This window comes from Caloenas nicobarica, chromosome 1 (assembly GCF_036013445.1).
Source record: "Caloenas nicobarica isolate bCalNic1 chromosome 1, bCalNic1.hap1, whole genome shotgun sequence".
NCBI lineage: Eukaryota > Metazoa > Chordata > Aves > Columbiformes > Columbidae > Caloenas > Caloenas nicobarica.
Window position 1 is genome coordinate 17,242,752 of NC_088245.1, and position 14,929 is coordinate 17,257,680.

General features: G+C 43.3%; 1 protein-coding gene across 4 annotated transcripts in view; it reads left to right on the plus strand.

Moving 5' to 3' along the window:
- Positions 1-14,929, plus strand: part of GRAMD4 (GRAM domain containing 4) — an 82,153-nt gene that overhangs the window by 14,103 nt on the left and 53,121 nt on the right. For all 4 annotated transcript variants that reach the window (XM_065658223.1, XM_065658224.1, XM_065658225.1 and 1 more), the window contains exon 2: positions 13,275-13,485. In XM_065658223.1, coding sequence (XP_065514295.1) covers positions 13,275-13,485 — 211 coding nt within the window. The remainder of the gene's footprint in view (positions 1-13,274; positions 13,486-14,929) is intronic.

Consider the following 14,929-nt stretch of genomic DNA (forward strand, 5'->3'; position numbering starts at 1 on the left):
AGTTGTGCTCTCAAGAAATGGAGGAGAGGTCTGTGAGAGGAAATGGCCACAAGTCATGCCAGAGGAGGTTCAGATTGGATATTAGGAAACATTTCTTCACGGAAAGGGTTGTAAAACACTGGAACAGGCTGCCCAGGGAAGTGGTTGAGTCACCATCCCTGGAGGTGTTTAAAAGACGTGTAGATGAGGTTCTTAGGGACATGGTTTAGTGCTAGAGTTAGGTTTTGATTGGACTTGATGATCCTGAGGGTCTCTTCCAACCAAAATGATTCTAAGATTCTATACCTAGAGGACAAGTTTGGTGCTTTCCCATGTCATGCAACTTCCTCTGCTATTTCCAAACTCTGCTACGTGGAGAAAAACATCCCTCTCCTCTTTTGGTGGGCTGTGTGAGTGGGATGGAGGAGGTTCTTTTCCAGGGCGCTGCTTTCCTGCGGAGCTGCTGTTCACATTTCTGACAGGCTGGTGGGAGCTTGATCTGGAGTTTTTACTCTTGTGATAAGATTTCAAGGAATAGTTTACAAGGCTTTTACAAGTGGCTGTGCAGTATAGACCGTGCCAGAAATGAAGCTGATGCCTGAAGCCAGACTTACTGTTTGAAACTTGCTATTTCTATTACTCCTTCATTTAGGTTACTTGGATAAATCTCTTATTTGTGTGTTGTGCAGCATAACAGTCTTTTACACAGTGTCCTTTTACATATTATTTATGCAAGTTTTTACACAATACTTCATGCCCCTTCATTTAGAAGCTGACATGATGAGGAATTACAACATTACAAACTGACATATTCTACCCTGTGTTTTTATTTTTTTTCCTGCCCTGTCTCTTCTGTGCCCATAGCACCAACTTCAGGAGCATTTTCAGTTTTTCATTGGGAGGAAGGGAGAAGGAACAGAACGAACAGCAGCACTGCTTCTCACATGGAAATGTGTGGGATTTGGGGATTATACACATTCTTTGTAAGCTCAAGGCTAGTATATAGGAAGGAAATTAAAGGTTGTTAATTATAGTGGTGGTTGTAATTGGCATGTGCTAGCTGTGTCTTTGTAGTTCTTCATGTACCAGCACTGTTGAACTTATTTACCCATGAGGGGAAAAGTTTAAAAACTTTTAAGTCATTAAAATTATTTTTATGACCATGCGGTGGTTGGAGAGCTACTGGTGTTTGGAAAAATACTCAATTCCTTCCCTTGGCTGTGCCTGTCATTGGTTTCTGTAGGCAGCACATCTGAAACACTTGGGTTTTGGTGTGCTTTATTTTTGCAATGTAGATAATTCAGAGGCTTCATGAATTCTCAGATCAGCAGTAGAATAGTTAAAGCTTGCAGAATCAAGTTGTGAAGTGTTGTACATAAAATCACCGCCTCCTAGGAACCTTCTGCTGAAAACTTGCATCTAGATGGTTTCATGAAATCTTGTTACTCACTAACAAAGATGTTAATGCTGGCTTCTGCTGTAGTGTCTCCCTAAATTGATGGAAGCCTCTTAAAATAGACCATCTTGCTGTACTCTGGCCCTTAGCCTTGCTCTCAGTGAGGTGCCCCGATAGCTGAATGATCAGGGCAGTATGAACGTGGCTCTGTGGTTGCTTTGTGAACAAAAAGGTAGAGGAGTTCATTTTATCACTGCACACGTAACACAGTGGTTGTAGTTCCATGGTCTTTTGCCTGATAGCTTTAGTAACTCCTTCTCTGTGGTCTTGCCGTAAGAGAAATCATAACGCACGGGTAGCTTGGCACTGTGTAACGTGTGAAGTGTTGCTCACATGTGCGAGTTGGCTACACGTGGTGCTAAGGATGGTTGTTCATAAGGGCTGGGGCGCCTTCTTTTTAGCAGTGGGTTTCATGCTCTCAGCTGTGCTCCGTGGAGGTACATGCACTGCATGGAGCTCAGCAGAGATTAATCAGGCTACAGTCGTTGGCTGTGAGCTGTGTCCTACTTCAGATGTGTACCTCTTAGTTCTCTTTCTTTAAGTGAATAGCAAGGTGAAATCTTTGTTAAAAAATAATTTAAAAAAAAGAATACGTAGTCATTCTTCAAAACTAGATTATGTTATATACCTTTGTGCTGTTTCTGAAGATTGCTGGGTGAGCTGCCAGCTGAGGAAGTACTTGCCCACTGCTGAGGGTGCTCTCAAAGAAATACCTGCTAGCTCCAAGCCATTCTGCATAGCCCTTGGAAGGCTGTTCTCAAGCTGTCTTTCTCTAAGCCTGATTTATGGTTCATTTCCACGGTGTCTCTTTTTTTTTTTTTTTTAGCAGAATCCCCATCCTCTGATATATCTGTATCTATATCTGAGGATGATGAATAGCATTGAACAGGTATAACTGCATTGGTGTCAGTAACTTGCACTTTTTTTACTTGAGAGGATAGAATTAAAATTCTTTGGCAGGGCTGGCAGGGCTCACACTTTCTAAACAGTTAGTGATCACCTTCCATAATAAACTTATTAGTCTGAATAAGATCTTCCATTCCAGTATGTGTACTTCTGACTTTAAATGTTTATTTTAAAGCAGATTGTAAAAGGCCAACTTTTGTTCTGAGTGCTATGGCAAGCTAGGCTTCTTACACTTCCATTTGAACAGTGGAAGAGGAGATATACTCAGTGATGGCCTAATCTCACCCTGTGTCCCATCCTTCTCCCCTGATCCATCACCCCCGTGTCTCAGTTTTTACAGGCAGAAGCTGTGGTGCTTGCTTACGGCAGTGCTTCCCCTGTGCTTCTGACTTGGTTGAAGCCCAGCTAGACCTGAGCTGCCTGAGCCTTCTTGTATAGAGAGGCTCTTGCTGAGCTGGTGATGTTCATCTTTCCATCTTCACCCTCAGCTGCCCTCACCAGTAGACAAAATTCACAGTGAGGAAGCAGAAAAAAGCCTTTTGTCAATGCCGAGCTGTGACAAGCTCCCATCCTTCAGAGGAGGGACTGAAGCTCTGGCGTGGGACTGATTACTGAAATGTGCCTCAAGGCAGCTTCATAAACGCTGTCTTTAGGGTGAGGCTTTGCAGTCATTTAACCTGATTTAAGTGCAGGTGGCTGCTATAAAAGGATGGTTTCTCCCTCTGCCCCGACCAGAAACATTTTCTGTTTGGGAGGCACAACAGCTCTAATAGCTTGTGCAACCATGAGTGAGTGAGGCTGCATAGCTGTCTGCTCCAATTAGACTGACCTTGCCAGAAAACAAACACGAAAATTAGTTGTATCAGCAATGAGCTGATAAACTGCATGAATGGTCAAGTGACATGAAGGCCTTGGCAGAAATGAACGGGTTGCTCCCTTTGGTGTCAGCCTGTGGTCAAGTGGGCTTTGGGCTTGGCTGGGCTTGGGATGGGTATGTAGCAGGGGGGACACAGTGGGTGATGGGGAAAGGAGGGTTTCACCTGGAGGGAAATAGGCTTTTATTAATATCGTGACATGCTGCCACTGTCACAGGGTATCTGCCAGGCAGAGCAGCTGGTGAACACCAGGGCTGAGCAGCTACTCACTGCCCCATGGCTTGACCTGGTGGCTCCTCCAGTCCATCCATGCTGCTTGAGCTCCTCTCTGCAAGTAAAGCCCTTTTCTTACAGGAGTTTTTGGTGCTCCTCTTCAGATGTTTCACTTTTCTTTCCACACAGGTGTCTAGAGGAAAAAGTGAGCTTTATCTTCCTGTTTTGGCAGTTAAAATTTCCAATTTACAGAAGAATTAATTTAACAAAGCTTGCTAATTTTGGATTTCGTTATGAAAGAGAAACAGAGGTGTGTAGCATGTCAACATGTTTGCGCAAGAGGTGTGTTTTTGGAGGTGTAATATTAAGTGGGCGATTAAGTACGAAGTACAGCTGCTCAGCTGAAATAGTCACTGCTTTTGGTTTCTTTCCTGACACACTGGAGTGTGACCTGTGACGTGTGTGTGTTTAGTTGTGGTGGTGTTTTGTTTTTGTTTTTTAATGTGAGTCCCTCCACCTGCAATTTGCCAGTGATGATCAAGCCAAGGCACACCAGTTCCAGCTGTCTTGGGCACTGTCCCTGGCAGTGGGAGCAGCGGCTCCCCCTTCTCCATCCCTCTGGGGAGCGTCACTGGAGGTGCCTCCTCCGCTGGCTTTCCGAAGGGCTTGTCCCTGGGTGGTTGGGGGATTAATACTGATGCCTTGCACAGGTCTGAAACTTTGCAGGGACTGAGCAGCTCATTTTGGGAACCTCTGACATAAAATGTTGCCAGATATGTCTGAAGTAGCCTCTGGCTGAGGCAGGTACAGAAGAGAGTCCTGCAGCCCCCTGCCACCATGTTCTGTGTCTTCTCTCTTCCCCCAACCCCTCCTGTCCATAGCAGCTGAGCTGATGGTTTTGAAGACAAGGCACTTTTATTGTACAACCCCGATTTGTCTCCCAGGCAGCTTCATGTTGTGAGCTGAATGACATGTCTGTCTCTTTTGGGAAAAAAATAGATTCTAGTGTAATGCATATTCATGAAGCTGCATTATGGTTGCTGTGACAACCTCACCGCTGGCAGGCAAGATCAGTATGTTGAACTTCTGTCTCCAGTCCTTGTGTTGTACCATAGTGCATATTACACAGCTTTCCACATTTTTTTTTTCTCCCTCACCTCCTCCCTCTAGTCAGTGGACAACTTAAATGGTTTCATAGTTGATGCTTAATTAATAGCTGCATCTAATTAAGCCTGCAACACTGAAACACAACTTCCTGCTCATTTCTGACCTGTATTAATCGAGCGTTGGTTCTGCCAGCAGTCTGTGACGCAGAGGAGATGATTCCGGTGGGATTTTCTTTGTTCATCTCCCTTTAAACTCAAAGTAAAAGTAAACCTGAATTACTAAGCATAGTAATTCTCCACACCATAGGTAGCCTATCTGATAGCTTCAACTCTCATGCAAAAAACCCCAACAATATCTATGCCTCTAGTCTGTCCCTATCCAGTCTAGTCTATCCCTAGAGTTTTAAGGACTCCTGACCCTGAAGGGGTTGGGAGCTTGTAGTAGATGTTACTAAAAACCAGAAAGCACCCCACCCTGGGGCCAAGGGTGACATAGTTGGAGGGACACTTTACCAGACTGTGATGCTAAGGTGGTGACTAATTTCAGGATGAACCTGTGACTGGTTGAGCGTGGGGAGAGCTCAGCTCTGAAGGTCAAGCTCTGCGTGTTGTTTGATGTCAGAAATTGAGGGCACTTGCGCAACCCTTGTAACTTTTGGAGAGTGTTTGTAAGCTCCTCTTGGCCAGTCCAGCTGGACATTTGGCCCAAAGTATTGCAGTTTCTTGTTTTCCAATGAGAAATGACGGCATATGGAGAACTTAACATACTGCGTAGTCTCACGTGGGCACCGTTCATGAAAGGACTGCATTGAATGATGTTTGTGTCCCTTCTGTGTGCTTCAGCATCTTGTTGAGTTCACAGAATCACAGAATGCTAGGGATTGGAAGGGACCTCAAAAGATCATCTAGTCCAATCCCCTTGCCAGAGTAGGAACACTCAGATGAGGTTACACAGGAAGGCGTCCAGGCGGGTTTTGAATGCCTCCAGAGAAGGAGACTCCACAACCTCCCTGGGCAGCCTGTTCCAGTGTCTGTCACCCTCACTGAGAAGAAGTTTCTTCTCAAATTTAACCTCTTGTGTTCCAGCTTGAACCCATTACCCCTTGTCTTACTGTTGGTTGTCACCGAGAAGAGCCTGGCTCCATCCTCATGACACCTACCCTTTATATATTTATAAACATTGATGAGGTCACCCCTCAGTCTCCTCTTCTCCAAGCTAAAGAGCCCCAGCTCCCTCAGCCTTTCCTCATAAGGGAGATGCTCCACTCCCTTAATCATCTTTGTTGCCTTGCGCTGGACTCTCTCCAGCAGTTCCCTGTCCTTCTGGAACTGAAGGACCCAGAACTGGACACAATATTCCAGATGAGGTCTCACCAGGGCAGAGTAGAGGGGAAGGAGAACCTCTCTGGACCTACTAACCACATCCCTTCTAATACGCCCCAGGATGCCATTGGCCTTCTTGGCCACAAGGGCACAGTGCTGGCTCATGGTCATCCTGCTGTCCACCAGGACCCCCAGGTCCCTTTCCCCTACACTGCTCTCTCATTCCCCAACCTATACTGGAACCTGGGGTTGTTCCTGCCCAGATGTAAGACTCTACATTTTCCCTTGTTATATTTCATTAAATTTTTCCCTGCCCAACTCTCTAGCCTGTCCAGGTCTCACTGGATGGCAGCACAGCCCTCTGGCGTGTCAGCCCCTCCTCCCAGCTTGGTGTCATCAGCAAACTTGCTGATAGTACACTCAATTCCCTCATCCAAGTCATTGATGAATATATTGAATAGTACTGGTCCCAGCACCGACCCTTGAGGCACTCCACTAGATACAGACCTCCAACCAGACTCTGTCCCATCGACCATGACTCTCTGGCTTCTTTCCTTCAGCCAGTTTGCGGTCCACCTCACAACCCGATTAAGTTGAACTTACTGTAAAGTTTTATTGAAAGGTGCCAACTTCGTCTATACAAAACTGTTGCTCAAGAAGAGACGCTGTGGGTAAGGTTTGGCTTGCTTCACAGATGTGAGCCTTCTGGATTCCAAATTGGGAGAAGTGTGTGTATGGGGCAAAGAAAAGCTGAGCAGATAAGGTGCTCTCAAGTGCAGTCAGTTGATCTTTCTCCAGTTAGGTTCTTAAATATTAATAAGTACAAAATGTTCGGACAGTGACTTGAGGTGAGGTTCTGTCCATTAAGATGAGAAATTGGGAGGGAAATAATCATGTAGGAGGAGGAAACTTTTTGCACAGAGCAGTTCATAGAGCTGGACTGTCTATCTGTTGTAAGCTTAAATGTACTCCTTGAAGTTCCCAGTTTCAGTTAGACATGTCCAGAAAAAAAAAAGCAGACCAAGGTTTTTTTTAGTATCATTTGGTATGTGGATGACCTTGAGTGTATCATCTTGTGTTCCTGCTCTCTTGTCAGCTCTTTTAGAAATAATACCCAGGAGAATTTCAGTGAAGAAGTAATGAATACCTAACGTAATCATAATACCTTCCACTCCCGCAATTTGCATGCCCCTCCTTCATGATAAGACCGAAACATCCTGGTGTTGACGCAGTGTCTGTAATTTGTTCATCCACACACAGCCTGGCTTTTCCTGGGTACCAGAGCTCTTACCCTGAACTTCTGCAGAAGGCGTTTTGAGATTAAAAGGAGAATGTGAAGGAGATGGGGTGTGAGGATGAGAGCTCAGGGCTATGCTAGATTTGCTTCAACTCCAGTGTCATCTTCAATTTTCTGAAGCACTGTTTTTCTAGCCAAAGAACACAGGTGCTTTGAAGTTTCCTTTGTTGTGTCATAGTCTCATGTGGCCTTTTTGACCCAAGATGAAATTCATCGATGATGATTTAGTGGGGTTTTTTTGTTGGATTTTTTTTTTTTCCCCTCAGGCTCCAGATGAACACTTAACTGAGGCGATGTGGTTTGTCTTTGTGTAGCTGGTTTGTGTTTAGTTAGCAGCTAAGGAAAACTGAACTGCCGTGTTGCAAAGCAGAGTCCTTTCTCCAATAAAGTGCATGTGAAAATTTGTCTGTTCAATCTCTGCCAGGTCTACCAGGCCACTGATTCAGCATATTCTTGTGTAAGAACTAGATGCAACAACAGAAAACCAAAACCTATAAGCCACTTGTAGGAGACTCTGGGGCGAGTTGAGGTGGATTTTGGACCACAGCGATGCATTGAATGCTGCCCTTCCACGAGTTCACTCCTCCCTTCTGCATCCCAACCTCTTCCCTGTCCGTGCAAGAGCGGAGCATGGGGGGAGCAGTGGCACAAAGGGTGTGGGGATGATGTCCATAGGAGCGAGCCCCATAACCCGAACCCCCCCAGACTAAGCTGGCAGGCCGGCTATTGTCGTTCCCAAGCAGCTGGTTGTCTCCTTGCTGAAGCCTCTCAGTAAACACAGGCAGAAAAAGCCATGCTAGATCTCCTTAGGATTTCCATGTGAAAGTTTGTGAAAATTTGGGTTTTCTTTACTTAGCATAAGTTTGGAATGTGTGCATAGGTTGGTTTGGATTTTGGGGTCTTGATATATTCACTTAAAATGAGCATCTGACAGTTGTCTGGGAGTTAATTGATGGTTTTCGTATCAGGTTTAAATAAAGTCATCTCTGGCTCTCTGTAAAAGGAGTAAAACCTCAGCCTTGAAGGATTTGCTTTAGCAACTAGATATTAATGGGAAATAAAAAAGCACCTTTAAAGATGATTGTAGTGGTGTGGTTTGTTGTATTTTTTTTCTTTTGCTTGTTTTTTTGTTTAGTTTTTGTTGTTGTGTTTCGGGTTTTTTTTAAATGTGGACAATATAGACCTTTTTACTAATCAAGTCCTGTATACCTAAACTGTTGCCTAGATTTTTGCTAGATGGTTTGGAACCTGAAGATAATTTTTACAGGCTGCTGCTTAGTTTTGCTGGTTTGACCTCTGCTGCTGCAACAAGAGAAATAAAAGCCACCTCCTTAAAAACCTGGGTGCCTGAATAGCCTTGTTTATAAGCATGTTAATGTAAGATATCCTTACTATATTATGGCAGAGGGCCTGCTCTTATTATTAGATCTGGCTGAGGTGCAACAAAGTTGGACCTAAATTGGTCTTGCAAAGTCAGCGTCTGCCTTACTGTGCTCTGCAGCACTTTCTGTTATAGCATTGAATGTGGGAAAGATCTCCTGTTGCTCGCATTAATGGTAGGGTGTTTGTATGCCGAAATAAACTTGGTTGGGGAGGATGGATTTGATTTTTATTTTGCTCAAGTTAGTAATTTGCAAGCATGACACCAGTCTTAATGCTTATTTATAGCTTGTTTGTTGTATGGTAGTGAGAACAATTATTGTCATGTGTATGACAGTGTTGGGAAATGAGAGTGTTAGCAGCACATAGAATTAAAGTAGTTCTTTTTTTATTATAATTTCATAATATTTTTTATAGTTAGTTTGAAAGCAGGAGGAGATGTGGGTCTGCATTCACGTTCTGAGCTCTGCATGTGCAAAACTGCATGTTGTTTTTAGTGTTGCTGGTGTGGGGAATTACTAGAAACAGCCTGAAAATTATAGAACTGAACCAGCTGAGGCCAAGATGTGGATAGGTACCTGGGAGAGGGTGGGGGGATGAATAGCTATGAGGGTGAAGCAAGTGTTTTTGCTATTTAGTTACTGTGTTTTACAATAAAGCTAATTCTAGGTCAGATTCTGGTCTTGCCTGCTACAAAAGCTCCCTCAAGCTTATCTACCTTTGACCCAAGCTACTTGGAATACAAAGTCTCTGAGAAGGTTTTTTTCTAGCAAGCTTGAAACTGCTTAAGTGTCAGCATATTTATTGATCTGTATCTAAAAAAAAAAGTTGCTAGTTGCAGGAACAGGCTGCTGACATAAAAGCCTTAGATCGCGTATTTGGCTGGAGGCCAGATAATGGGTTTCTATAGAAGCTTGTTGGCAAGCTTAGGTTTTTGCTTAGGTTAATCTAATGTAGCTGTAAGTAATCTGGGAGCCTGGTACACTCAAAACAATTTTTAGACAAAAAGATCTTATTATTTTTAAATTATAACTGAGCAGATATTTTTATATAGCAGCTTCTTGTACTTAACAGCACTAAAAAATGCCTAGGAATGTGATTCTTTACTAGTTCCTCTTTTAATGGCCAATCTACTGAATAATACTTTAAAAGTATTGACACTGATGACATCGGGTTTTGCTAGCCTTTGTGTTACAGAATTTAAGCTGTGTTCAGTGGAGTGATCTGTTAGTGCTTTAAAGAAAGGTTTGCATTTTAAAAAGAGCAGATGGTAACACACTTAAGGGCAGGTACATCAATTTTACTGGTAAAATACCGTAAATGTGTTCCTGGGTACATCTGTTGGCCAGGTTATTCTGTGACTAGGGCTGAAATGCATGAACTGTCCTAGGAGGAGGCTGGAGTTCAGGACTTGGTGTTCCCAGACCATGTCCAACCCAGGCAGTTCCACTGCTGGGCCTTTTCACCGGCCCCGTGGGTCTTTCATGAGCTCTGTGGAGAGGGATCTGGGGGTTCTGGTCGACAGCAAATTGAACATGAGCCAACAGTGTCCCTGGCAGCCAAGAGGGCAACCGTGTCCTGTGTGCATCCAGCACAGCATCGCCAGCCGGGCGGGGAGGGGATTGTCCCGCTCTGCTCTGCACCGGTGCGGCCTCACCTGGAGCACTGGGTGCAGGTCTGGGCGCCACAGGGTAAAAAAGATATTAAGTGTCCAGAAGAGGGCTACAAAGTTGGTGAAGGATTTGGAGAGGAAGCTGCGTGAGGAGTGGTTGAAGTCACTTGGTTTGTTCAACCTGGAGAAGAGGAGACTGAGGGGAGACCTCATCATAGTTACAGCTTCCTCACAAGGGGAGGAGGAAGGGTAAGCGCTGATCTCTTCTCTTTGGTGACCACAGATAGGACCCAAGGGAATGGCAGGAAGATGTGCCAGGGGAGGTTTAGGTTGGACATTAGGAAAAGGTTCTTCCCCCAGAGGGTGCTGGACACTGGAACAGGCTCCCCAGGGAGGTGTCCCGGCCCCAAGTCTGACAGTGTTCAAGAAGAGACTGGACAAGGCCCTCAGACACATGGTGTGAACTGCGGGGTTGTCGTATGCTGGGGCAGGAGTTGGACTCGATGATCCTTGTGGGTCCCTTCCAACTCAGGACATTCTATGAATCATTCTTCATTGCCTCAAGGTAAAGCTTGAAGGGAAGGGTTGGAGATTACTCTGTCTCGAGATGTTTTTGTTGCCTCTCACTTGTTTTGTGTGATGAGTGAATGCGAGTCCGCTCTAAGGGGAAAACCAAATTCGGATCTTGAAACGTCCATTCAAGTGCTGTATATGCTAGGCTATATGAAAAGAGGTCCAGATCCAGCCCTGGTCTTTGCAGAGTGGTGGATAAATGTGACTTTAACAGGAGAACACTGAGGACTCCCCAATTCTGGCCAGGACAGCAATGCTCCTCTGCAGCCTTGGGTTAGGTACTCTGTCCATAAGAGGGATGGAGAAGGCTCAGGATGTGTGCTTGTCCTCCCCTGCTGTGGGCTGGTGAGTGCCGGCCAGCACAGGGATAGCACTCAACCGGCCTGATTATGTCTTTGTATAGCTTTATATCATTAGTACTGATGGCATGGATGATGAACAAACAGGGTTTGGTTTACAGCTGCTTTGCTGTAGGTCTGACTTGCGTGTTATGTAAACCTGGTTGAACACAGATGGAGACCTTTGAGATGGAGAGCGCGTGATACAATTGTGCCAGTGCTTATCAGAGATTTAAACTTCCCTGTTAGCATTTGTTCTCTAGTTGCTATTAATAGTAGGGCCTAGAGATATGTCTGGATGTGATAGCTGACAAGTTTCTTCATCAAATAGTCAATGAATGAGCAAGAAGTGTTTCTATTTTCAACTTAGCTTTGACAAGCAATAGAACTTCAAAGAAAAGCTCTTCATAGAAAATAACCTTGGTCTGAGTTACCACAAGTGATTCTCTTAAGTGAAATATTAAACATAGTGCAGCAGCTTGAAAGTATCTCTGATAAAGGAGGAGTTTTGTGGATTTTTTTTTTCCAGCTGCACTGCAGGGAATTTGTATTAGTTTCAAACTTCTGTGTTTAAGTGAAGGGTGCTAATAAACCTTGGCAGAGGTGCAACGTTAGGCAAATTTTGAAGGGAATGATCTGGTTTGAACTTGGTGTGAATAGTCACTGCTAAAGTGTTAGGGTAAGCGGAGAATCCACAGGGAAAGACGAAGAGCTCTGTTGGAAAGAGGTTTATGTTTGGAGGTGAGAATTGCCTCAAGTGCAAAGCCAGTAGCAAAAGGCTCCTCTTTCTTGCTCTTTATTTCTGCGCCTGAAGCGACGCATGTCTAGACCTGCCTGTTGCTTTTTCATCTCACACCAGTGCCTGCAATGAAGTGCCACGAACCTAAGCATGTTTTTTAATGAAGAGGAGGGCAATGTTGACCATAAGGAAAAAATGATAGTAACAGGAACAAGTGCCTCAAAGTAGATTTTTACCACTGCAAAATTCCATTTGGGAGAGTGTTGTGGCACCCTCCAAGAGGAACACTCTGAGCTGAGGAGCAGAGTTTGTAGGAGAGAAAATTGTGTCTGGTTTGTTATAAACTGCCAGAGCAGTAACTTGCTGGAGTGGCAGGATGAAGGAACTATTTTAAAAATTTTTTTAAGAGGTGGAACTTAGGACCTCTTGGTACAGTTTGTGGTATATGTAGAGCGTTGAATTTAAGTGATTCGTCAGGTCTGGTTTACATCAGAAATGATACAGTCCAGTGTCTTGGAAAGCTACTGTTACAATGAGTTTACGTACATAGAATCATAGACTCATACATTACTCAAACGTTAATTAAGCTTCCTTCTATTGTCTTTTAAAAAGCAAAAATGCTTCTCCCAGTTTTATTTATAATTTAAGTATTGCTCATGTCAAAAACTGTGTCTGGAAGCGAAATGTCCTGGGCATTTCTCATTCCTCTGGATGTCGCGGCACCAACACATTCTGCAAAAATACTGGCTGCACTAATTCTCTTACAGTGAGGTTTTGGTCATGCTAGTTGGAGAAAAAAAAAAAAAAAAAAAAAAAAAAAAGAAGTATTAGAAACCTAGCAAAGAGTCAGTTGTGGTAATTTCAAAGATCTTGGCAGTGCATTTGATGTGGTTTATGGTCGATTTCAACAATCTCTAGTTTTTGGTGGGATCTTCTGCGTGGCTCTATCTGGTGGCTTTAACAAACCCTTGGTACTTTCTGGTTTTGTAGCCTGAAGCAGTGGGAAGATGCGATGGCCTCGCTACTCTTTTGCTTCAGTTTTTCTATGAATTTAAAGATTGGTTCTGAAGTTGGGTGGATTTTCATGCTTGATTAGGAGTATCAGCAAGCTGAAGAATTTGGACTTAGAGCTCACCTGTTTCTTGTTTCAAGCAGCCTGTTAGGAACTGACTTCCTAATCTTCCTTTGGAGTGCAGGTTGTTAGCTTGTGTCCATTCTGACTTGCTTTAAAAATAGCCGTGAGAAAGAGGCCATAATAGTGTGGGAAGATGGTAAATCATCAACTACTGAAAAACAAACTATGCACCTCTTACATCGTGGAAAAAAATGCCTGTTAAAAAGCTAAGCTGCAGCATGTTTTTCCTCTGGTGACAGGAAGGCCCTTGAAAGATGGTTAGAAGTATTTAGGGATTAGAGTGTGTGTATTTAGGCTTATTGCAAGCTTTCTAAAGTACTCTTCATGTCTTGTTTCTTGCAGGGACTCCAACCGTCATGTTAAGGTAAAGCAGAAAAGTGCAGTGCTGAACATGCTAAAGAAGTTGGACAAAATAAGGTTCAGAGGTCACAAGAGAGATGAGTTCCTTGATTTAGCAGAGTCTCCAAATGCTTCAGACACTGAATGTGGAGATGAAATCCCAGTGAAAATACCTCGAACGTCAACTCGAGACAATGAAGAGCTGAGAGACCCTGTAAGTACTTATTTAAGTCTCATTATATTATGTTACATAGTTATCAGGCAGAAAAAGAACAGAAATTAATGATTTTTGTCCCTATATTTTGGATTTAAGATTTGAAGATTTGTGGACTAGGAAATATGCTTCCAGTAGTAGGCTTTCATTTTGTGGAAACATCAAATTTATTTCTTCATATTAGAGTTCCCTGTCTCTATTATTAATTTTAAATGTTGTGAGTTGACAGGCTTTTTAACCTTGGATGTGCTTCTGAATGATTTTTATTTGTTTCGTTGAGTTACTAACCAACAGATCTGAAGGAAAGACTTATTTTCAGTCTGAGCAGCTCAGATCTACTCAGATGGCACTGGGCAGGACTGTAGGGCTGATGGCTTTGTTAGAGTTAGAGGGTCACACCATCTTGTTCTTCACTGCTGTGTTGTGCCCAGTAATGCTTCCATGCTGTAGAGCTGCTTTAAACCTGTGCAGGAGGTGAGAAAGACTCTTCAGGTGCTAAAACTTTTTGGTGCTTGTAAGCAAAAGTACTCAAACAGACCTACCATTTTAAGTGCTTCAGAAAAAGTTAAATATTGGTTAAATTTTAAAAAGTCTGCTTTAACTGTTAAAAAATGGCTGTGGATCCTTGAGCTTGGAGTGCCACCATCTAAATTATGATTAATCCATTTAACTGTATTCTAGAATGTGACTTGGAAGTCAGAATTTGTACCATCCTATTTGGAAACTCACTGTGCAGTTTTTATCCCCAAACTGTGGTCAGACTGTTGTCCGAAAGCTCATTTCTAGAAGCACAGGGCTTGCTCATCACGAGTGTTAAACTAAAATACTCTGAACTGTATAGGTTTAAGCATCTCCTTGGGGGCTGGCAGCCTGGATCCTGTTCTGTAGCTATTAGCTTTTTTAAATTTAGGTGGGCTTGTATAGTATCACATACAATCCTGCATATATGGAGCTATTTTGCCAGAAATTTTTTTCCTATGATCATAGAACAAACAAGTGGTAATGACAGAACATTTTTCATTCACAAAAAGTCTATTTTATGCAAATCCTCAAGCTCCTCAGACAGGGAAGGTCTGTTGAATGCCTTTGCTTTGCTCTTATTCTGCTAAAGACATCTGTCATTTGTTAAGATGTATGTATTTTGTGTACAAGGACTAATCTGTGCTGCTGCCCTACCAACATGGTGTTTGCTGAGGTTTTTGTGGGTAAATACTGGCTTATTTTCATTAATTCATTCATATTCATTCATTTCATTTATGCGTGGAGAGCAGGGAATACCCTTTTATCTAATCAGAAGGTCTGGATGACAGAGCTGGAAGCTGCATAAAGATCGGTCTTAAACCCTAAATACTATTTCCTGTGTTTCTTCAGGAGGATAGTAGCTCCAGGATGGTGTGGCTGAGGGAATAGCGAGGTAAACCTACAGCTTTGATTAGCTATAAAG